This window comes from Lepisosteus oculatus, chromosome 2 (assembly GCF_040954835.1).
Source record: "Lepisosteus oculatus isolate fLepOcu1 chromosome 2, fLepOcu1.hap2, whole genome shotgun sequence".
Lineage (NCBI taxonomy): Eukaryota > Metazoa > Chordata > Actinopteri > Semionotiformes > Lepisosteidae > Lepisosteus > Lepisosteus oculatus.
In genome coordinates this window covers 27,384,778-27,408,188 of record NC_090697.1, presented here as the reverse complement: position 1 = coordinate 27,408,188, position 23,411 = coordinate 27,384,778, and the positions used below count along the sequence as shown (strand labels likewise).

At 44.0% G+C, this 23,411-nt stretch overlaps 1 protein-coding gene across 1 annotated transcript in view; it reads left to right on the top strand.

Moving 5' to 3' along the window:
* babam2 (BRISC and BRCA1 A complex member 2) overlaps nt 1-23,411 on the top strand; it is a 111,321-nt gene that overhangs the window by 16,349 nt on the left and 71,561 nt on the right. Inside the window, exons 5-6 of the mRNA XM_006626335.3 lie at nt 15,830-16,024; nt 16,946-17,020. Coding sequence (XP_006626398.1) covers nt 15,830-16,024; nt 16,946-17,020 — 270 coding nt within the window. The remainder of the gene's footprint in view (nt 1-15,829; nt 16,025-16,945; nt 17,021-23,411) is intronic.

Sequence of the window (23,411 nt, the reverse complement as noted above, 5' to 3'; positions counted from 1 at the left end):
CATTTGGAAGCAGTTATGATAATTCAGTCCGTTTGCCATTCTTGACAGTGTTTAAAAGGCTTTTTCTGTGGAATCAGCCCGTCCTGTTAATCATTCTTCAAATTACTTTATGAAACAGGGCTTTGTGAAAGAACGCCACAACAGAAAAAGATCTAGAATGGAATTTAGTTTTAGAATAATTTTGTTGTATATAGTGCCTTTAAGAAAAATCTCCTCGAAGCATAGTTTTGGTTTGTAAGGGCAGTTCTAGGTTTAAAATTCGGAGTGGTGCCTTTGTTCAAAATCCACTGGAAGGGCATTTCAAATCTGTCCACTGTGATTTGTCTTCTGCTGGAAGTTTCCAAGATTGAGAAACGCAGCTAATGAGCAGGTTCCTAATAGTTGTAGTCTTTCTGCTCTTTCTCAGGTTTTTTGTTTTAGTTTCTGAATTGCTCATAGGCCGTTGGAATACCTGCTAGCATTCCAATATGATCCGTCTTAAAACATACTAATTCCTGCACTGGAAGATCCTGGGCTTCTCATTGAAGAGCAGTGGGCAGGAAGTGAAAAGACCTGGGCAGGACTGGGCTGTACTGTGTGGGGGCACTAGTCAATTGGAACATACAGATGTCAGTACCATTCCTGGGTTATCTGTCATCATTATTGTCTGATGCCTTTGTCCAAGATGACACCTGGTTCATAAAGCAATTTTAGTGCATACACATAACTGGTATAAGCCCTAAACCAGCTGCAAAAAAGATTTGGACAAATATTACCAGACAAACCTTGATGAAGTAAGTCACGAGGAGAAGCATGATGCTTTATGCTAATAAGCTTATGGTTTATTCTTGTACAAAATATATAATTGTCATGATCAATGATGGGGTAGATGTGCAGATGCTACTTAAGGAGAGTGCTGGATTAAGTCACTTAAATTATTATTTGTTGGTCCTGAAACTGTCTTATAAATTCTGTTTTTTAAGCCGTCCCTGCAGTTTGTTTGCAGAAATGAAACTTCTTGTTGTGTGGAGGCTGGTCCTCAGCGGTGTTTCTCCTGGGGGGTGCGGGGGGCTTTGCAGGGCCCACCCAGCACCACCAGTCTGCGCACAGCAGGCAGCGAGGGTCTGCGGCAGTGTGAGTGGTGCCGTTACATAATCTCCTGAACGCCGCCGTGCCAGCAGCACTCTGCCCACGCTGCGGGAAAGGCAGAGCAGCACAGTGATCTCGCCCAGTGGCTCGCGGAGGTTCTTCTCCGCCTCTCAACACTGCCTCTTGCATGCACTTTAAAGACCTTTCTTTTCTCCTTCATCTGCGAGGTTCCACAGATATTCGATGAATGCTAATATCGGCAATTGAGCTTTGCAATGTGTATTTGCACACCCTGTGCCAGAAAGCCTCAAACCGACGTTGGCCTGATAAACCTTTGACAGTGTGTTGACTGTTAGTTGCAGGAAATAACTGTATTACTGAATCAAATGGAATTTTCTTTTAACAATCATGCATAGAGGGCCTGTGGTAAAGACTACTTTGGAAGGTTTTTGTTGTTCCTGCTGCAACAGGTGCAAGAAATTAAAAATAAAAATCTGAGAGTGTGACAGTGTTATTCTGCACTCTTTCGAATAATAATTCACAGCATTTCTATAGCGCATTTCATCGCAAAGGAGCCCAGCGCGCCTGGCATAGAAAGGGACCCACTTCTCCCCCCACTGCAGTGCAGCCCTACCTGGGCGACACACAGCGCCCATTGTGCGCAAACAGCCCCACTGCACAGCTGGTCACATGGCGGAAGGAGATCTTTGTTGAGCAAGACGTTAACACCTCTATTTCATCGAAAAGATGGCAACTTCTGTAGCACAGTATCCCTGCCCATTATTTTGGAGCATTTGGAAGCTCTGCTAAAGAAAGAATAATTTCACCAGCTGGGCCACCAAAGGCAATGATAGATTGCATAGTCTTTCCTCTGCAAAGTGCTGGAAGGCTGCTGCTTTGGGGTGTAGCTTCCTAGTTGTAGCAAGCTTCATAGACGAAGGCAGTCAAGTGCCACCAAGCAGAAATGCTAACCCAGAACTGTACAGTACATCCCAGGAGCCTTGGGAGTGACTGATTTGCGTGGCAACAGAAATGGAATGAGGTAGCAGATTTCTGCAGTTTTGTTTTTGTGTAGTAGACTTGACCAGAGTTCTGGACAGGTTTGCTTGTTTCCTTGGTTTGTGCATATATACTGATCAATATGAGTATATACTGTATGTTACAGGCTGGACAGTGAACAGATGGCAAGAGAGGGGTTGGCATAGTTTGTCCTCTACAGCCCTTTGTTCTCTTAACACAAAAATGTTCACAGTCTGAACTTAAGTCTTCAGTTGTTTAGGAGGTTACTGGCTCATTAGCTCGTTGTCTGGTCTCATATCTGCTGTCAGCCGGTCGGACCTTCAGTACGTTCATCCCATCCCATTAGCCTGGTTTCTCACTGTCAGCCCCCGGGCTCTTTCTCTGTGTCTTGAACCATTGGCTAGTTATTTTTTTAACTTATCTTCTGCTGTCAGCGGATCAAATCTTCAAGATGTCAGTCCGGTGTCTTAACCCTGGTCTCTCACCGTTAGCCCCTCGTCTTGGACCTTTGGCTTGTTCGTCTCATCAGCTCTCTTCCTCCAGCTGGAAGAACTCTCTTCTGGCTACTCCACACCCCTGCTAAAAGAGAGCACATGTTTAAATGGGAAGGTATCAGGATCATGAGGACTGATAGCTGCCTCCTTTCAGATGGTGATTAAGCCGACTAGCTGTTATAATATAATAATATAATAGCAGTAATAACAGTTGAAATGGAATAATAATTAGCTCTTGCTGTTTCATATCCCTAAAAAGCAAAACTGTTTGAACAGACAGCTGCTGTGTGGACAGCTGCTTTTTTTCTTTTTGTTCAGATGGACAGCTGATTTGCCCTTATTTGGGCTCATCAGCAGGACATAGCCGACTTTGGCCAGTGAAACCGACATATATGACCCTTACAAGGAACACTTTAAGGGCTATGCTGTGTTTTAAAAATAAGCATTGTAATTTTTCATATTTTGAGAATTTGAATATTATCATGCTCTAAGTATTACTTCTTAAAATACACCATATTCCTGAAAAGAGTACTTTTTGAGGCACACATACAAATATACACTTAAAAATGTAAGTCCTTTGATAATCCTCTTTCTCATATCTGACAGAGTTCCAGAGTGCAGAGTTCCAGCTTATCAGAAAAAAATGAGGTCTTGGCTTCTCATGAGAGATCAATCCACTGCCTTCTGATAGATCCCAGAGCTTCTTCCCCATATGCTTGGCCGGCATCTTGCATTTTTTACCAATTTAAGTTTGCTTTCCACGCTGATCCATAAAATTGTCAAAATAATTAATTTGGACAAATAAGAAGGCAGATTTGGAGCAAAGGTTATGCAGGATCCCAGGGCTGCATTCCGAGCTGGCATGTTGCAGTGTTTTGTTGAAATAAAGGAAGAGAACTTTTATGGTGGTGTTGGGAAATAGATGCTGTTCTGTGAGATTGTCGGGACAGCAGTGGAAGGAAGGGAGGGCGTCAGGAGGTGGGCTAATCTGGTGTGCAGGTAGTGTCTGTTACCACATGGCTTGCTACTCTGTCCTGATGCTGAACATCCCTCTGATTTTTTTTTGCTGCAGCATTAAATTGGCTGATTTTTTCTGTTTAAAACCAGTCCTAAATCCATTGTTCAAATTAAATATTTTTTTTATAAAAAGTACTACTTCTGTGCCATTGCCTCTTCCTCTCTCTGTGGGTGTCCCATACAGGAGCTTGTCTTTCTGGGCTCCTGTGCCATTGTCTCTTCCTGTCTCTGTAAGTGTCCTGTACAGGATCTTGTCCTTCTTGTCTCTGTAAGTGTCCTGTACAGGAGCTTGTCCTTCTGGGCTCCTGTGCCATTGTCTCTTCCTCTCTCTGTGGGTGTCCTGTACAGGAGCTTGTCCTTCTGGGCTCCTGTGCCATTGTCTCTTCCTGTCTCTGTGGGTGTCCTGTACAGGATCTTGTCCTTCTGGGCTCCTGTGCCATTGTCTCTTCCTCTCTCTGTAGGTGTCCTGTACAGGAGCTTGTCCTTCTGTGCTCCTGAGCTACTTTCTCTTCCTTTCTCTGTGGGTGTCCTGTACAGGAGCTTGTCCTTCTGGGCTCCTGTGCCATTGTCTCTTCCTCTCTCTGTGGGTATCCTGTACAGGAGCTTGTCCTTCTGGGCTCCTGTGCCATTGTCTCTTCCTGTCTCTGTGGGTGTCCTGTACAGGATCTTGTCCTTCTGGGCTCCTGTGCCATTGTCTCTTCCTGTCTCTGTGGGTGTCCTTTACAGGAGCTTGTCCTTCTGGGGCATGATCTCTTGTCATTGTGTTGAAACCAGCCTGTCATTCAGTGACAGGACCATTGGATTTTCCACTCTGCAGACCCCTCCTCCCCCCCGCTGCAGCATTTTGCCCTTTTCTACAGCACGTTCTGAAGGCTCCACTTGAGTGAGACTGTACTTTGGGGTACAGATATACCGTTTTCCTGTGAATTGAGTTTTTCTGTTTTGCTTTTATTTATTTTCCTTCGAAAACCTAAAAAGTATTAACTTTTTGTAAAATATGTGAGTTGACACAGAAACTAAGGTCTCATAATAGTCAGTCTACCTACTGTGCTCTGTTCTTTGTACCTAGGTTGATTATTTGCATTTCAGGGATCAGTGGCAGTTCTGAGTAACTGGAAACTAAAAGATTGCTTTCTCTTGGGTTTGTTCAATCTGAAATTGACCTTGGAATTACCACCGACGAGATTACAAGCAGGTTTATTGTTTAAGTCCAGACAAGTGTGGGATTTTGGTAAGTCCCCACAGTGTAGGTGTTTTTTATGGTAGCCTTGTTTTAACATCCAGACGTCAAGAGTAATACCCATCACAGCATTCAGTGAGTAACAGATACTGTCAGTTTTTAGTTCACAGAATGTCTTAGGTATGAAAACAAATAAATATTGTTTTAATACTTACATAACAGAAACTAGAGCAGCACACCGATGATTATTTATTCTTGGTTTTCTTTGTGGAATGGATGACTGTTCAAAGGTGTCAGTTTAAACAATGGAAAGATACAGTGTCTAGTGAGGAAATAGACGTTGATAGATTTATTTATGCAATACATATAAACCACACAGTTCCTCTTTAGCTTTAACCTCTGATTTTCTGCTCCATTCCACATACTGTACTGGATTCACTTTTTTAAAAATTATTTCTGTATGCTCAAAATGCACATTGCAGTAATAACAAGTATTGCCTGTATGTGTACTTCTTTATTGGGTGCTCCCCTATACTCTAGACCTGCTTCTTAATTGGCAGACGTACAGCTTTAGCTTAATGGTCAAGGCCATTTGCTCTGGGTGCTATTTGTTCCTTACAATGCAATGTTCCTACCCTGGAGGCCAGGATACTGACAAAGTACCTTCCCAGAACCCGGACTATTTTAAGTTCTCCTTTGTTGTCCATTGTGATAAGTGGTCATTTATCCTAGCACAGAGTCAAAGCTTTAGGTAGAAGCTGCTTACCGGTAGTGAGGAATGAAGTGATAAGTGAAGCGAAATTTCCTGGTGCTGTAAGTGACACGCAATGTCAGTGAAAACACGACGTCACAGGGAAATGAATTTGTGTGTTGTCAGACAGAACATGTACAGTATAATTAAAAGAGAAAAGACTGCTACTGAACTGTTTCCCACTTAAAAGCTGGTACTTCTGCTCCTGGACTGTTATCACGTTAACAGAAGCTGTCCCCACAGTGTCTGCTTCTGCATTTAAATTTCTGATCAAATTGACAGACTCTGTTATCACACTTCACACTTGTACCCTCATAATGCCATTTATGCAGCTGGGTATTTTACTATAGAAATCTTGGGAAGGGTACAACAGTAGTGTCCCACTAAGGATATTAGCCCACAAAGTTTTAGTAACAAGTCCAGAGCCTTCTGCTCTGCTGCATTGTATTTGTTCCTACAACTGCTGCTGTTAGTGCAACTTGGACGAACTATCATAATGATAACAGTCATTGTTATGTGGATTATCATCATCTACCTGAGAGCAGGGTTTGATCTAGGGTCAGCCTCTGAAAAGCTCCTTAGAGACACAGCTGCATTCAGATGAGCTGTGCAGGTACAGCGATGAAATTATATAAGTAACGTCTCTTTTGTGCTTTTGTGATTAGTCGATATGTTCCTCCTCCTGCATCATTGTGGGTTAACTCTGGGTATTCTGGTTTCACAACACTGTCCAGACTAATTAGAGTTTTTAAATTGTAAAAGTGTGTTGTGATGGGCTGTTCCTGTCCAGGGTAGTTGTCTCCTGATTGCACCCTGCGCTTGTCGAGTAAGGTTCTGACTCACCACTGCTCTCTGAAGCTAAAGCAGTTACTGAAAATCGGTATATGGATGATGTGACACAAGACCAAGCACCACATGAAGCAGACACACACACAGATGCAACTAGTACTCAGGGCCTTGTGCACTGTACAGGGACTGACACAGCTGCTTATACCCTGGGTGTCATAATTGGACATGTCCTGTGATTTTGTGAGCGGTTATCATAGTGTCCCTTTAAGAGCTGAGTGAAACTTTAACTGGAAACTTTACATTTTGGACTCTTCAGGGTTGACGGCTGAAAGGGCTGGCAATATTTACAGTGACAGAACTAGTGCAGTGATGAGGAAAAGAGCTTTTTTGTTCATGGAGACATTCTTTGACAATGTAGGCATTGATACAGAGCTGACAGGCGAAGGATAACAACAGAAACGTCTTTTCAAGCCAGACTTGTAACAGTGAATGCACACAGAATGTAAAGTATCTCTATGACCCAATCCCAAACAAACGAAATGTCAAGAACAGTTAATCTCAATACAAAAGCATTTAGGATCTTCAGGACCATTTTAATGATGTGGGTCAGCACTGGCACTCATCTAGAGTAGACTGTGTACCTGATGCAAATTCAGGACTTGTTAAACAGTTTTGTGTGAAAGTTTGGAAGAGACGATATAAGATAATTTCGGCTATTCATTACATGTGAGGTTAAAGAAACAACTGATCAGATAAGAGGGTGAGCTGTTACAAGGATTAGATTAAAACAAATGCTTGGAGGTGATGGTATACTCTAGCAATATCCAAGGAAATAATGAGGAATGATATCTAAAGATGGGGTGGCATGGTGGCACAGTAGTTAGCATTACTGCCTCACAGTGCTGGGGCCCCGAGTTCAATTCCTGGGGTGCTATCAGTGTGGAGTTCGTATATTCTTCTCCCTGTGTTTGAGAGGGCTGTCTCTGGGTGCTCCGGTTTCCTCTCGCAGCCCAGAGACATGCCGGTAGGTTAATTGGCTTCTGGAAATATTGGCCGTGGTGTGAGTGTGTGTATCTGACTTTGTCTCTGTCTGCACAGTGATGGACTGGCGTTCCGTCAGGGGTGTATCCTGCCTTGTGCCATTGCTTTCTGGGATAGGCTCTGACTCCCTCCTCAACCTGTATGGGATAAAGTGGTTTAGAAGATGAATGGATTATTTCTTCATGTTTATCTACTGCCTGTTGCCTAAGAAATTAGCAAAGCAGTTAGAAAATGGAAGGATATTTAAAGAGCTTTACATAGAATATTTATTTAACATAGGAAGAATAACATTGAAATGTTTTTTTAACATAGGAAGTTAAAGAAATGCTACCAACCAATCAGAAATTGATAGCTAGTGATATTGATATCCATCCACACAAAAGGGATAAAACTGAGGCCATACAGACCAGTCCTATTTGTAGTACAGCCAAAGTCGCTATTTTAAAAAGTGGTCAAATGTAAGGTTGTTAATATAGCAGTGTTTGCACATCTTTACAAAGACAGAAAGAAGATCTCCTCCTAATTAACTTTTTGGTGCGCTTTGAAAAACCGGCAGTGGCAGTGGATGCCAATATGTTTGAAATGTTCTCTACTTAATCAGCGTATTTCAGGGTATAACAGACTGAAACATGCTGTTTAATTGGAGATATTGGGAAATGAATGCAGGAGTTTTTCTCAGTTCCCGGTTCTGTTTCCTCTTGGAATTATAAGCACAGATTGATCCAGGAGTGAAGTCATTGTCGGCGTATCTGTCACATTGGATTCAAATGTACAGGCCATTTGTGTCAGTGCCAATGCAAAGTGCCTGTCAATCAGTGTCATTCTGTTTGGTCAGAAGCTTTTCGGGGTTTGTATTTTTTTCATTTGTTGTATTGAAGCAGGAGGAAGGTTATCCACAGCTCTTTGAAAAAGTACATTGCAGTCCACCCTGAGGAATCAGTCACAGGCAAATAGAAAATCTTTCACCTCTATGTCCTGAGAGAGTTTCAAGTCTGCCTCTCGAGCTGTGGAAGGCTTTTCAGGTCAGTCCCAAAACAATGCATTACAAAACTCTACTAGGGATTCCAAAGAATGAAAGTCCCTCTTCTGCTTTATGGGGAAAAAATGAATAACCTGAAACTAAGGAAATACTGTGAAGCCTATCATGTACAAAATGCTGTTAGTTTCCAGTGTACATACAAAAGAATTACTGCCCAACAGTGTTTTGTTTGCATGTGCAGCCTATAAAATGGGCGCTTGCATTTCCCTTTTGGTTAAAAATGAATGTTCAACAGGCGCTAAGGATATAATTCACTTTCTACCAGATAGCTGTTGCTATAACACAATCTGTCCTCTCAGCTGTGGCACAGGCTGTACTTCGTGGTAGATTTTGGTGTTAACTTGATTTTATTAATTAATTCCATCAATTTGATTTTTCTGAAGGAATCCTTGGTTCTGTAGTTTAGCATCATGGGGCTGACTTGGTAAATTATTTGAAGGCTGCTTTCAGGAAGACAATATGGTTTATTTCTTTTTCACACCAGTCCCATAAGGCTTCTCTCTGGTGATGAGCTAGATTTAGCTTTGACATGACTCCAAAGATCTAATAAAGACTGTAAGCTGCCCTCCGCAGCTACCGTGAACATTCATTTAAAGAGCAAATCTCCACCCTGGGGTTCATCTTCAGTAAAAGTGCGTTGACCACTGCGCCCAACGGTTGCAAGGGCGTCTGTAGTTTGTAGGGAACTGGGCGTTCCCCGACTGGACGGATGTGCGCCAGAGGTGTTGCGCTCATCTCACATCTGGTGTGGGGTTAAGAATAACGCAGACCTCCCCTCAGAGGGAATTTCGCAACCCTCCGCTACTTCCACCTCGTGCGGGTGGAGGGGGGCGTCTCTGCGCACGCCCTCGACTCATCCAGTGTGTCGCAACGCACTTCCCCGAGCCTTGACTTTACATCGCGTTGTTCACAGGTTGTCGAGCGTTCCAGAACTCCATCCGAGCTCTTGGAACTCTCGGCATTCTTGGATTCGACGCCAGTCCTGCCGTTACAATGAGCAGAAGTGGAATGAGTGGTGCGAATCTCTACACGCTGAACGACAGTTTGGCTCAGGGCCTATTAGGTGCACCAAGCCAGGCTAAATAAACATGACTTGTTTGTATGCTGTTTTCTGCTTGGTGTTGTGTAGCAGGTACGGTATTTCTGCCTCATAACTTATTTTCTGTATGACAGGGCAAGGTAAATGACCATTTCTGTGTGCTCCCTCAAGCTTAAACAGTAGCTTTTTTAGGACAGTTTAAACAGGATTTTTAAAGTTCATATAGTGTGTCTCGTATTCAGGAGTTTTTGATTGCTGTTCACACCCAGTTCTATTGTACTGTTCACATGCCCCTTAGCTCTGCTATTGAAACAGAAAGCTGTGTACATTGTCTGTGTACATGGCGTAGGCTGTTGCAGTGAGTACGGCAGAGTCAGAAGCCCTGCTCAGATATGTCCATAGGCGTGTACGTGTTGGTTCTCAGGTGTGTGTGTGTGTGTGTCATGTATGCATGGAGTGGGTCAGTGGGTTATGGTAACAGAGCCAGTCAGAGACTGCTGACTCAGCACTTCTGAGTCCTACAGCCAGCTCTTCCTTGTCCACAGTCCCTGCTCCTGACCCAGACAATGGGCTTCCTTGTGTTGTTGCCGAGGTTTTCGGGAATGCCTGTCATGCTTGTAATAATCAGCCTGGATTAGGTCACTAGGCTGAAACGCCTCTTCCTGCTGCAGCTTCCTGTAGGGATGCAGCTTCCATCGCACAATGCCGCCTTTTCTTTCTGCAGCTCTGTTTAACTGGGCAGACAAACAGGCAGGCAGACAGACAGATAGGTCATTGACTTCCATGGCCTCAAAGTACGCTGTCTGCTGAGCAGGGTTATTTGCAGCACGCTGGCCACTCGCCGCACACACTTGGGCTATTTTCACTCGCGCTGGTGCAGACCTGTGGCTTGTTGTGGACCGAATGGGGCGATGAGTTCATGCCGGCACAACAGAGCTTTGATAATGCCCAGCTCTTCATACAAAAAGCAGGCTGAAAAACATAAGAACACGACACAGAGACAAATGGGAAGAGGCACTTCAATCCATCAGAAGAAAAAATTATTGGATCTCACCCAGTCATTTTTTGAAGGCTCTGAGGGTATTTGCTTCAACACAAGGTGTAGCTTCCACACTTCCACCACCCTTTGTGTAAAGACAAGTGTCCTCGGTTCTAAATACGTATTCTGAGACCTTGTAGTTGCTTTTTCATGTCTAGTGCAGGCGAATACCTGCTCCCCCCAATCAGGCTTGTGAATTTAAGTGGCTGACACAAGCAAAATGTTCACCTATTTTTGCAGCTGTGGTGTTTTAGCTGAAGACCACTGCTAAAGGCCCTTGCTCAAGGGATCAACAGCAGTGTCTCACCTGGGACTTTAACACAGCCTGCCAGTTATGAGTCCAGAGCCCTAACCACTGCACCACACTGCTGCCCAGAGAGCAGTTTCAGACTTCATTACCCCACAGATAATCGGATGTGGAGAGCAAAAAAGCCATGACCTTTCCCACGCAGATCACTGTGGCAAAACGCCACCTCATTAACGCCATGTAAGATGTTTCCTACTTTATCCAAGCCACATTTTGCAGTTCTGATTTTTGATAAAGCTAGGTGTTTTTAATTGTATGTTTTGTGATTGAAAAAAACATGAAATTCTTAAATGTACAAAACCAAAAGAGGAGCACAGGGTGCTATACAGCATTCTTATTGAGACAAGATGTGTTTATTGAGTTCCAGCAAGCACCTGACAGACGAGCTGCAGTCATAATCAGTCATGGGCACTGGGAAATAGAGTATTCTTGTTTATGTGGCTTTCATTAAATATTACATTTAATCATACAGCTGGGGCTTTAGAGGCCACATTAGAGGTGCTGTGAAATAGGTTGAGAGCATGGATGAGGGGCTGCTGCATAAACCTGAAGCTTCAAACTTTAATTTTTGAATGTTTCAGTTTTACCTGATAACACGGAGCCAGCTGCATGCCCGGTGCAGATAAGTACAGTTCACTAAAGTGTTTTCAGACAGGAACTGAGTAATTTTCTGTTAGAGGTAAGATTTCCATCTGCTTTGCTGCCAACACTAACAAACGCCCACAATGCAGTTCTTCTAGTCAGCCTGTCCTACTGCTATTGACCATTGTCTTCGAGTTAGGGCTGTGACACAGGAAAGATGTTGAAATGGGCAATATCCCCAGAGCCATTGTTTGTTTTAATATGTTGCGAAGACTGGAAGGGAGTTATTGTGCAGAGCTACGGGAATTGAGGGCTCATCTGTCTAGGCTTAAGCCAGAAGGAATTAGAGAGGAAAGTGTCTCATTACTCTTCTTTAAAGAACTCTCCAAAGGCCCAGCTCTGTCCAGACACATCTTGTGGGACTTAAAGGAAGCAGGTTCTCTGCAAAGGCTTCTGTCCTTCTCATTGTCAGTAAGCCCTCCTTACTTTCCTGCAGGAGGGAGTGGTGTGTTTGAGTCCACAGCACTTAAGGGCGGACATCATTACACAGTTCTGCTTGCTTGCCATCTGTTGCAATTTTGAGGCAGGAGAGGACTACTGCCCTGGCGATCCCATACTCCCTCCCCGTTCTGCAGGGGGGTTTTGAGCCTGTTTCAATGGTACCCAGAGGGGCCACAAAGGATTTCCAGTACTGTGAGAAACCCAGCGATTTTGCACTCCCAAGTTGGCAGTGTGCAGAAAATGAATTGGCACTGTCCATGGGGAAAATAAACCTATCAAATAAAAGTTGGTTTTGTGTGTGTGTGTGGTGGCTACATGTTAACTTCTACACAGCACAGGTGCCCATAATCAGTGGAATTTCCCAGCTCCTAGATGCTCTACACTGGTCCTCACCAGTTTATTTTGGAAGTGGAGTACTTCAAATTTAGGAAAGCATTGTAGGCCATGCCTACTACAGTGCTTAAGGTCACTGGACATGACAGGGTGGAGATTTTGCTGTACAGATTCAGCTTGATAAAAATAGTAGAAAAAAGCTGTCTCGGTGTACAGGTGGAAATACCCTGAACCAGGTGTGCTAAGTATCAGTAGCTGAAAGAGATCCAGGAGCCTGCAGTGCCCTGAGTGTAGCATCGCAGAACCTCTTTTTTTTCCTTGATGGGGTTTGTGGCTGAAAGACAGGTCTCAGAGGACTATCACCCTCCTGGCTAGGTTAACTGGTGTTTCTAAATTGCCTTTGTCTGTGTGTGTCGCACGATGGAGCATTGTCCTGTCCAGGGTACGGTCCAGTCTTGTGCTCTGTGCTTCTAGGTAAGGCTCGGGGTTTTCACGTCCGTTACCCGGAATAAGAGGGTTTTTGGATAAGGAAGGGATGGATGAAAGCACAGTTCATCAGTTTTTTTACAAATCAATCAGACAGTAATGTACCTCTCTTACGAGGACATCAGATATGTCCTAGAATTGAATGGCGAACAGCTTTATTTTTTTGGGCTCTGATTAGTCATTTTCCATAGAAGCAGCACAAAGCAAGTATTCGTATTCTTTATACAAGGCCCACCATAGTACAGACAAAGTGGTGAAACAAAATCAGCAGATGCCTAAAAAACACAAAACTGTTTTTCTAATCCAGCTTTCTCAGACACTAGAGTTTCAGTCTCTTAAACCGGAATGAGAGGAAAAAGCACACAACAATGAGCTGTTAATAATGTGAGTGAAAGCAGCCACAGGGGGCTTGTAATTTTTCTGATTCAGTTTCTTCTGATCTTATTTTTATAGCACCTGAGGATTTTTTGTCATTTTATAATTTGCGTTCCTTCATTGTATATAAAGCAATAAATATTATGTTTTATTCTTTATCTCAGTGAAATTCGCAAAAATATATTTTACATCATAAAACTACAAAATCATCCAGAAAGTCATAATTTAAACTCCAAACCAAGTTTGACAAAGAGTAAGAAGTTGTCTGTCTTTCTTTTCAAGTTATTGTTCTGAATCCCTTAGCCTTTTTATATTAATAGAATCTTTAAAAAATACATAGCATTTTTCTTTTTTATTTTTTTAATGTGATTTCTTCTGTTTTATCAGGCACTTCAGGTCTGTACCCTGTAGACTGGTGTACACTCATAGCATTTCCATGTCCCATTTCATTAAATATTAAGGGTTAAGATTCCCTCCATCCCTTGAAAGAAACATGGTTGTTCTGCTTGTTCCTGTAGAGGGCTGCCCTTTCAGCCCTGAGCCCTAACATGTGTGAAATTGTAACATTTCCATAATCCCTCTTAAAGGAAAGAATATGTAGTCAGTATTTTGAAATGCAGTCCTGCTACTGTACACTATGATAAGCACTCACAAAGACATAGGGCACGTTCCAGTTATGACATCAATGGTATGAGATCCTGTGTCAGTCCGTGCACATTGCCAGAGGCCCAGGGTACCAGATGCATCTCTGTGTGTCTGCTTCATGTGCTGCTTGGTCTTCTCTCACATCACCCCTGTACTGATTCTCAGTAACTGCTTTAACTTCCAAGAGTAGTGAGAGTCAGAGCCTTACTCAAGCACTTTGAGTGGAGTGTCTAGAAAAGCGATATATAAGTGTAAGCAATTATTACTATTATTATTATTATTATTATTATTATTATAATTATTACTTGACAAGCGCAGGGTGCAATCAGGACAACCACCAGTAAATCACAACATATGCATGAGAGCACAATTTAAAAATGCCAATCACTCTGGTAAGTGTTGTGAAACAAGAACACCCAGAATAAACCCACAAGGCCACAGGGGGGCCATGCGGACTCCTCACTGAACGTGCTCCAAGCCAGAATCAAACCAAGGACAAAGAGCTGTAAATTACATGATTTCATCACTGTACCTGCACAGCTCATCAGAATGCAGCTGTGTCTCTAAAGAGCTTTTCAGAGGCTGACCCTAGATCAAACCCTGCTCTCAGAGAGGTGATGATAATTCACATAACAATGACTGTTATCATTATGATAGTTCATCCAAATAGTTGTACTAACAATAGTAGTTGCATGAACACACACTCTGTAATGGGAGTTGTCCGGGCTTGTGACTCATTACTTGGTTATCAGTAGTAAAAGTAAAGGTTCCATTCCAGAATCGAATTTAGAACCCAAGAGCTCTGAGGCTGCAGTGGTAATCATCATGCCACTGGACTATCGAGCATTAAAATTGTGTAATAAAATTTGGCTTGTCTGCACAGTTATTTGGTTATTCAGGAAGATTTTGTTTATAATTAAAACTTTAGAGAATTAAGAGCCGTATGTTGTAGAGGCTATGCAAATGAGGAATGTGGATTAAAATATCCTGGAAAGGGGGCCTACGTGTTCCTGTGGGTTTGACAGATGTTGCTTTCATGTATCTTTAACTCTGTGAGCAAGAGGTTGTGGAGCTGTCGATTCTTGGTCTCGCACGGAGCAATGAATCGGTCTACTCCAGGTCCTTTGTGTACATAGACACTTGGCAAACTATTGAAATAACCCTCTGAACCATCCAGCTCAGTTCTGTACTCCTGTGGTTTTATCAAATCCCAGTGTTTTTTTGTGTGTGGCACTACACACCCTGCCATAGAGCTCCGGGGTCTTGGCAAATGAGATGCAAATGTCAACGTGTTTGTGAGTTGGGGTGAAATAATAAGAAAGTCAGAAGTGGAAGGGCTGGTTATCTTGCTCCATACAAGCCTGCACTGGGACAGATAAGATCAGGAAATCCTGCTCCACTGCTGTTTCCCCTCCCCAGGAGCAGAGCTTGGCTGAGTCCGCGGTGGAAGCGATTATTTTAGTTCTGGTGTAATAATGAGGAGCTTGTGCTGCTATCGCCGCTTTCTATTGTTTTCTCAACTCTTTCATCTTTCACCGCTCCTGCTGTACTCAACCTCCCGCTCCAGCAGGGCTGCTAAGGGACACCCGAGAGCCTGATCTCCGACTGTTCCCGGACAGCGACTCGGAATGCTCCCCTTGATCTACTCCATGTAAAAAAGCAAAAGATAGCGGCAGACATTTTTGCAGAGCCAGTGTGTCCTTTATAGGTGAACAGAGGAAATACGTTGCTCTTACAGTTCCCCTACTGTTTTTAGAAGCAGGTGTTCTGTGCTAGTCCTATAAACCTGTAAATCAAAGCAACTTAAATACCAAAAGCCCTGCATTATTGAAATGAGCACTGCTTAGCATAGTGGGACAGTCCATTTCTCCAGATCTGTGGTATCAATTCGCGCCTTCTGCACCAGCATCTGCATCAGGCCCTGCGTAACGCACGAGGCCAAAGCTGTGTTTCGTGTTGGGTGCCTTGTCGTCTACAGCATGCCCGATGGCAAGCCTGCTCGTTTCCATCCGGCAGGGCTTCTTTACCACAGTTCACTTTCTTGCAAGGAACTGCTGGAGCTGAGGGCTCAGCTGGAGAGGTCTGACACTCCCCCCTCTCCCCCCCTCCGTCTCCCCGTGCAGCACCTGGTGAGCTGGGACGCCGGCGACACCGAGTGCCTCCTGCAGCTGGTGAAGGAGCTGATCCAGCAGTACCACCAGTACCAGTGCCAGCGGCTGCGGGAGAGTTCCCGCCTGCTCTTCGAGTACGACAGCCTGCTGGAGGACCCCCTCTACGGGCGCAGCATGGAGGTCTACGCTGGGCACAAGAACAGCTGGGTACGCTCCCTGGATTCTCCGCTTTGTGGAACTCCCTAGAAGTCTTCTTTTTTCTGGGGCTTGGCCTGCAGGTGAATGGGCAGTGACCTGGCAGTGCTCACTGTGTGAGGACGCTGCTGTCAGGCATAAGGATGCTCTAAATAGAACCCCGGCACATAATAGCTCATTTTGGAAGCACAGCAACATTACTTCCAGTTATTTCCAATAGAGACTGCAGCCCCATCAGGCTCCTGGTCTGGTCATCTGCATGTACAGGTAGATAAAACACTGATGTTTGTTTCTTTTTTACGTGAAGACGGCAACGTCATGCTGATCTGTGTGAGGGCAGACAGTTCCAGACATGAAAGTTACAAAGGTGTTGCATTCAGCTACACCGTAGCTTCCCAGTGCAGCATGTTGAACATTAAAAAAAAAACTTAGCATGTTGTGTTTTACAGATTGAACACATTTGTAGAATTTGTGTCTTGTTTCAGATCAGGTCCTATTGTAGTTCATGTCCACAAAAACAGGTGGCACTGGCCCTCTGCAGAGCTGTAATCCTCACGAATTCCTGGAACAGGCGTGAACAATTCCACAATTACCTCAGAGTGTCTCTGTGCTTAAGAATATGCCATTTGTCTTTTGGCATGAGTTTTTGTCATGCAACAGGGGCTAGGTGTGTTTATTATGAGTGAAGCTCATAATACCAGTCTGGGTTCAGTGCCCATCTAGTCCTGGGCCAGTGAAATGGTGTCCCAGGCCGTTTCCTTACTCATAAACAACTGCATTGGTGGAGCCATGGCCATGAAGCGATGACCACTGTGCCACCTGATACCACTGGGCAAAAGCGAAAGATTGTCATATTACTTTGCTTTATATTTCAATTATATTTAAATTTAGACATTGCTGTATTATTGTCTTCTTTCCTTCTGTCCTGCCCAGACGGGGGAGTTCTCTGCACGGTTCCTCCTGAAGCTCCCGGTCGACTTCAGCAACATCCCGGTCTATCTCCTGAAGGTAGGAGTGTCCCTGCATCCCCCCTGTCAGGCAGCCTGCTCACGGCTTGGCGTGGGGGCTGCTGCTGTTGCGTTTGCGGAGAGGGGCTGCAAGTTGGCTAATCAGCAGCTGTCACTTCCCATCAGCACTGAGCTGTGCGCTGTCTGCAGGCTGGAGAGCCGCTGCCCTTCCCCTGCCACTGGAATTGGCAGTATTGCAGTAATGTTGTTGATGACGATGGACGGATATTCTTGTTGTTCTTCTCCTCCTCATCATTATTATTATTGCAGTGTATCATTATCAAGTGCTAGAAGTGCGTTTTCACAGAAACACATTATAATAATGCCTGTTTTCCATCTCCGAGCTGCTGCAAGGTGCTCGCACAGCCGAGACCTGTTTTACAGATGTTGCGGGATAAGATAAGATCACTTTATTGGGAATATACAATTTCTTGTATTAGGAATTTGTCTTTTCGCATACCCCAACATGCTCTCCATGAGGCAGCCAGACAGGGAGAGAAGCTTTGGGCCAGAGCGCAGGGTCAGCCATTTATGCAGCTGGGGCTAAGGGCCTTGCTCAGGGGCCTAATGGAGTAGGATTCCTATGCCGACCGCGGAATTTGAACCAGCAACCTTCCAGCCACAGTTAGGCAGGAAATTAGTTGTACCGGGGTGTATGTCTTAAGAGAGGCACAGTGGATTGAAGAACACGGCAAAAATCTGCACACCGCCAAAGCCAGATAACTAAAAGGCTGAGTGTTTTTCTAAGGCTTGCCTGTCAACACAACTTTCTCCTTCATGGGCACTCTGTCCAATCAGGCTCTTACTCAGCTGTGTCTTCACCTGAGCTGAGCCAGTCAGAGCGCAGAGACCAGTGGCCTCTCTCAGACCAATTCTGCTGTGGGATTGCTTTATTAGTATGTGCTCTGGTTTAATGTGTATGAAGAAATGCATTCAAGTGTTGTATTTGTCACTCGGCTATTTTTGAATTATTAGCAACTTTCACTGTGGAAACAGTGTGCTCTAGCAGGGTGGTGTCCTCTTCCTTTTCATATTCACTGTGTTCCTCTGGGATATATGTGGGATTTTATGGATGTTGAATATACTGTATGAAATAATGGGAACATTTTATTCTGGTTATTGTTGGCCAGTTATTTCCCCACACAAAGGCTGATTTCCATGTTCTCTCCTCCTTAGTAGTCGCTTACAGCTTTGCATCAATATACCCAGTGCAGTTCTGTTTTCCCTTGACTGCAGTGGGTAGGAGTTCTAATTTTATGTGCTGGGCTGGCACATTCAGAGTAGCGCAAAGACGGATTTGGTACAGGGATTGCTTAAAGACGAAGTTAAACATGTTGCAGCTCATCTGACACGTTGGACGAGATGAGGTGGTGAAAGCTGATTCATGGTGGCACAAAATCCTGTACAGATTGTGTCCAGCTGGCAGAAGGAAAGAAAGACCAAAGGAAATTTAGGAAAAGGACAACCCCTGGGTCAGGCCAAAAATGGCTTTTGTCTGAGAAAGTACTCTTCCACCTGCATATTGTATTACTTAATGGTTTGGCAATATCTGTATCAGAGATTGTAATAGGTTGGAAAAATTAGTGAGCACAATCATTAGAGCACATCAGCTCAGTCTGCATGTCCTCTATAAACAGTGGGCTGTAAAGAAGGCATTAAGAAGAGCATTATGGAGAGCGTGGCACAGCCTCTGCACTGTGAATTTACGCTCTCATCTGTGTCCCCAGGTGTAACAGTAACAGACTCAGGAAATCTTTCATCCCTTCTGTTGTCTGGCACTCAAAACACTGTAAAATAACTCTTATCTCCAGAGGCTCTTTTGTATTGGATTTGTTGTTGTTTGTTATATGGTTGTCTTGGATTTCACCCAGGGGACAATACAGCTAGATTCTTGAATGTAGTACAAATCAGACTTTACCACGACCCAAGAAACTCACAGTTGAGGCACAGGCAGTTGCCATTGGCATGAATGGACAGCCACCATGGCAGAATAAGGGCACATGCCTTGTCCTTTGAGCCAAGAAGACATCTTGTGTTGCCATGTTCCGCTCCTGGGCAGTCGTCCTTAAGTACAATGGAGCTACAAATTATCCTGTTGAATGGGAACATTTTTAAGTTTGCCAAACTCATAGAGCCACAGTCACAGTACCTTTGTATATCTTTTTGCTACAAAGATGAGCAGGTAGCACACTTTTCACCCTTTCCCAGACTGAGTACTGCAGGATGCTGTCACCCATATCCTCCTTATAACCATGTTATGTAGTTCTGTTTGCAACAACACTTAACAAACAGATGAGCAAAAAGTGTGATTGCTATGCTCAGTTGAGAAAATGGTCTCATTAAATTCATTATATTACAAAGCGGGTTAATGCTTGAAAACAATGAGCATGCTGGGAAGAGCCCCCACTCGTGAATCAGAGCTCAACGCCCCACATGTACCTGTGAACGGACCTGCAAGCGCTGAACTGCACAGTCCTGTTTGTCTTGGAGACCCCAGAAGGTCAGCGTGTCTCGTGGGAGTGTTGGCACAGCCTGCCCTCTGCCTGTGGGCAGTGACTCACAGGACGTGTCTTCAGGGCGAGGGCAAGTGTGGGCAGCGGGGGTCTTGTTTTTGTGGGTTGAAACAAGGGGGAAACCCTTCGTTTGTCAGAAGAGCAGGGCCCGGGGCAGAGTCTTCAGGACAGACGTCCCCATCGGCGGGCTGCTGTACGTTTCGAGAGCAGTGGACGTGTTCACCTCCGGCCGCAGGCTTGGTTTTGCGAGGGCAGGCTGTGCCAGGGGGCAGAGGACAAGGCCAAGCGTCAGCGCTTTTTTTTCAAAGGACAAACGGGCCCATGGGCACTTTCTTACTTTGGAATTATGCTAATCAGTGCCTGAGCGCAGCATGGCACACAGAGCTGTGGAAGAGGTTTCTGCTGTTTCTCGGTTTTGTTACTGGAGTCACAGCCTGTTCTGTCTTTCATTTGCATACTTAAGAGTACAGTGGGTATTTAGTCTGTGTTGCATTGTTGTCTGCATATACCCTATATATCTTCTATACAGGCAGATATATCTGTACATTGAGGAAAGAATAATTTTATGAGCAGCAGTAGAGGTAGAGCCAAGTATCTCCCCTGTGTGAGTAGATTATTTTTGATCATGTGCTGGTTAAGTTTGTAATATTAAAGGACACCGAGTGTTGTGAAATGGATTTGTACATGACCTGCAGGCATCACTTAATGAGCTGGTCCAAAAGCAAAAATAATATGTAAGGCTTTAAGATCAGCAGGGGTTTGGGTAATCTCTCCATGAAACTTTAGCAACGTGGCTTTGGTAAAGAGACTTTGTCCATACTTTGGAATGGCATTTTCCCTCAAAATCAATTAATCATTCAGTCATTCATTCAGTCAAATATCTGCTTCCCCTTCTAGGAGTACAGATGACAAGACTGGGATGCATCTTCTAAAGGTGACTGCCGTAAATCTTCCCCACTGTCAAAGTAGCACAAACTAGATTCAACCTGACATCTACAAACAGATGTAGATCTTCCAGACAGAGAATTTGAGCACTGTGCTCAGTTTAGATTTGTCCCAATTCAAAATTTAGAATAAAGCTTTGCACAGTTCCAAGAGCCGCCCATTTCTGCATTTACCCTCACACTCTGATCTGGAAAACACAAATGCTTTTTAAACGCACATTACATAAGAGTCCAGAATTTCGTACATGTTTAAAAGCATTGCCCACAGGTCTGGGAGTTGCAGTCTTCACATGCATGGGCAGCTTTGCAGGCAGACATATCTATATAGGTTTTCACTTCAAGGACAGCCGGACAGGTGTGGATTTCAGTGTTTCTGAGGTACTAAACTGCAAGGCACCGCGTTGCCCGTTATGCAACTTCACAGTCCTGCCTGAAATGTTGCCGTGTGTAAAAACATGGCACTGTCATTCCATTATCCTCTTCCACGCCTGCAGAAGAGCGGGGAGAAGCTCACAAGATGAAAAAGGGAAGTGTGTAAACCAGAGCAAACCACCAATAAAAGGAAGCAAGATGTCGGAAGGGGTCTAGTCTGGTGGGCGACTGGCGTTGGTTAATTTCAATGTTGCCAAAGCACCAGTGACTTGCACTAATAAATTTAAACAGTGCAGCCATTGAAACTGCTGAACAGGAAGAGCAGGAGGGAAGTGGTGGCATGACAGGGAGGAGGCGACAGTGTTTCTTATCGGCCCCGCTGTTTTGGGGCCAGCTGCAGCCCGTTTGACGTCAGCCGCCGCTTGTGGAGCGAGGCCGGTCTGAGAGCAAGCCACAGGAAACATCGGCGTCACTGCGCAAGGTACAGGACCATGCCCCAATACAGCCCCCAGCCCTGCAGCACCGCCATGACGGTGGCCACTTCTGAAACGCTTGCCGTTGAACGTGTGGACCCGCGGTGTCTCCTGGGATTTTTCCAGGTTTTGGAAGCACAAGATCAAGTGCCAGTGGTAATAAAGAGGCCAGGTGGCTCTGCTCTAGGTTTAGATAAAACGGCAGTGACCTCAGCCCAAGGTGGCCAGGCCCTTGAGACCCTCCATGCCCTGGGCAGCTGTCTGCCAGTAGCCTAGCCCGTTCCAGAAAGAGAAGCAGTAATGAGAACGCACCGTCTAATTAGGTTTTACTCTAATTATTTTCATCTTCTTTTGATCGCCGAGTTCCAGCGGCAGGAGCAGGCTGAGGAGGAGCAGGGTTAATCAGAGCCTCCGGCTCCTCTGCCTTTTCACTCTTTATTTATTTATCTGCTTTATTTTCTGTTTCCTGCTGCCCTGCCAGACTGTCAGCAAGTTTCTTTATTCTCCATGATCAAGATGGAGCTATATGTAAATCCTCTCCCCACTGTGATTAATGCAAAGTTAATTTTAAGCATAAGAAGTCATATAGTATCTAATTATGGAGCCCTCACAACACAGAATTCTCTGATATCTTAATTCAATGTAATTCAGCTGATTTTCTGAATGCGCTACTGATTGAATATTGCTTGTGCACATTCTGCTATTTTTGCCGCACTTGTAAACAGGTCAAGTTCATACCAGAGTACACAGGGGTTCATGCTGGATTTTTGTAGCGTTAAGTGGACTAAAGACCATGTGATCCCAGCAATGCTAGTCCCCATTTATGTAGCTGGGTGGACTGGAGCAACTGGGGTAAAGTACCTCACTGAAGGTACAAAGCCATGTCTGTAGCAGGGACTCGAGCCCATGACCTACCAGTTATAAGTCCCAAGTTTTACCCCCGTGCTATGCTACCCCACTGTTTGACCTTCTCTTCAGTGCATCCACCAGTCTTCAACTCCTTATCCAGTACAGGGTCACTTTTAGACAGAAACCAGCTCCTTTCCTGCTGTGTTTGTTTGCCACTGCTTCTATTTTTTTGTATCCTCTGTAAATTTAACTCATTTGCTAACTGTATCAGAATCTTCATCTTTTCTATATATATATATCAGGATCAGCAGACCTAAAACAGATCTCTGTGGCGCACCACTGCTTACGTCTTCCCAATTAGTTGTGCTCCTCAGGATGATGCACAACTCGCGATTCACGTGATACCTACGGTTTTACATCTGAGAATTAATCTTTTATAAGTTATCAAAAGCTTCCTGGATACCTAAACATGTCATATGACTTAGTGTTATCACTTGTCCTTATTTGCTTGTTTCGAATATTCTATTAAGTTTAAAAAAGAGCTTCCCTCGCTAACGCCATGTCTCTAAAAATGCCATTGTATTATAAGTATTCTTTTTGTTTTGTTTAGCACTATCATTTCCATAACTTCATCGGCTAGTTACTGACTCATTGGATTCTAGCAATTTCAACTAATGCAGAACCTTAGTTGTCAGTAATTCTAAAAATTATTCAATACTGCTGGAGCTCCTTTTTTATTGACAACAAGCGTCTGTTGCATCAAATATTATCATGTTTGCTTCTTTATGTTGCACATGTTGAGCCTTTTTGTTACTGTTATTGCCTTATCACACTCTTCATTACTGTTCGTTCACTGTTCTAGTATTCACATTTCAAATTTATTATTTTGTGCCTCTGTTGCAGTATTATGTTTTCTTTTTTCGGCAATTCTTAGATCTTTTTTTCAGCTCAGCCTTCATGTCTGTGTACTATTATTCTATGATTTTTTTCTGAACAGTCTATCAAGTGCTCCCTCCCTTATGATGCACATTCTTCCTTCTCATATATTCTATATTTGGACTTGTTTTAAGGAAGAATTTATTCTGAGCCTTTGCTGAAGAAGGACAACTCTGCTGTGTGTAACCTCTGATACATGCCTTCTCAGTCTGCTTTTCTAAAATTACAGGAATTGTGTCCAAGTTACTCTGCTCACAATTTCCCAGCGGTTAAATTGTCTTTCCTATAAATTCTGTCCTGGCCAT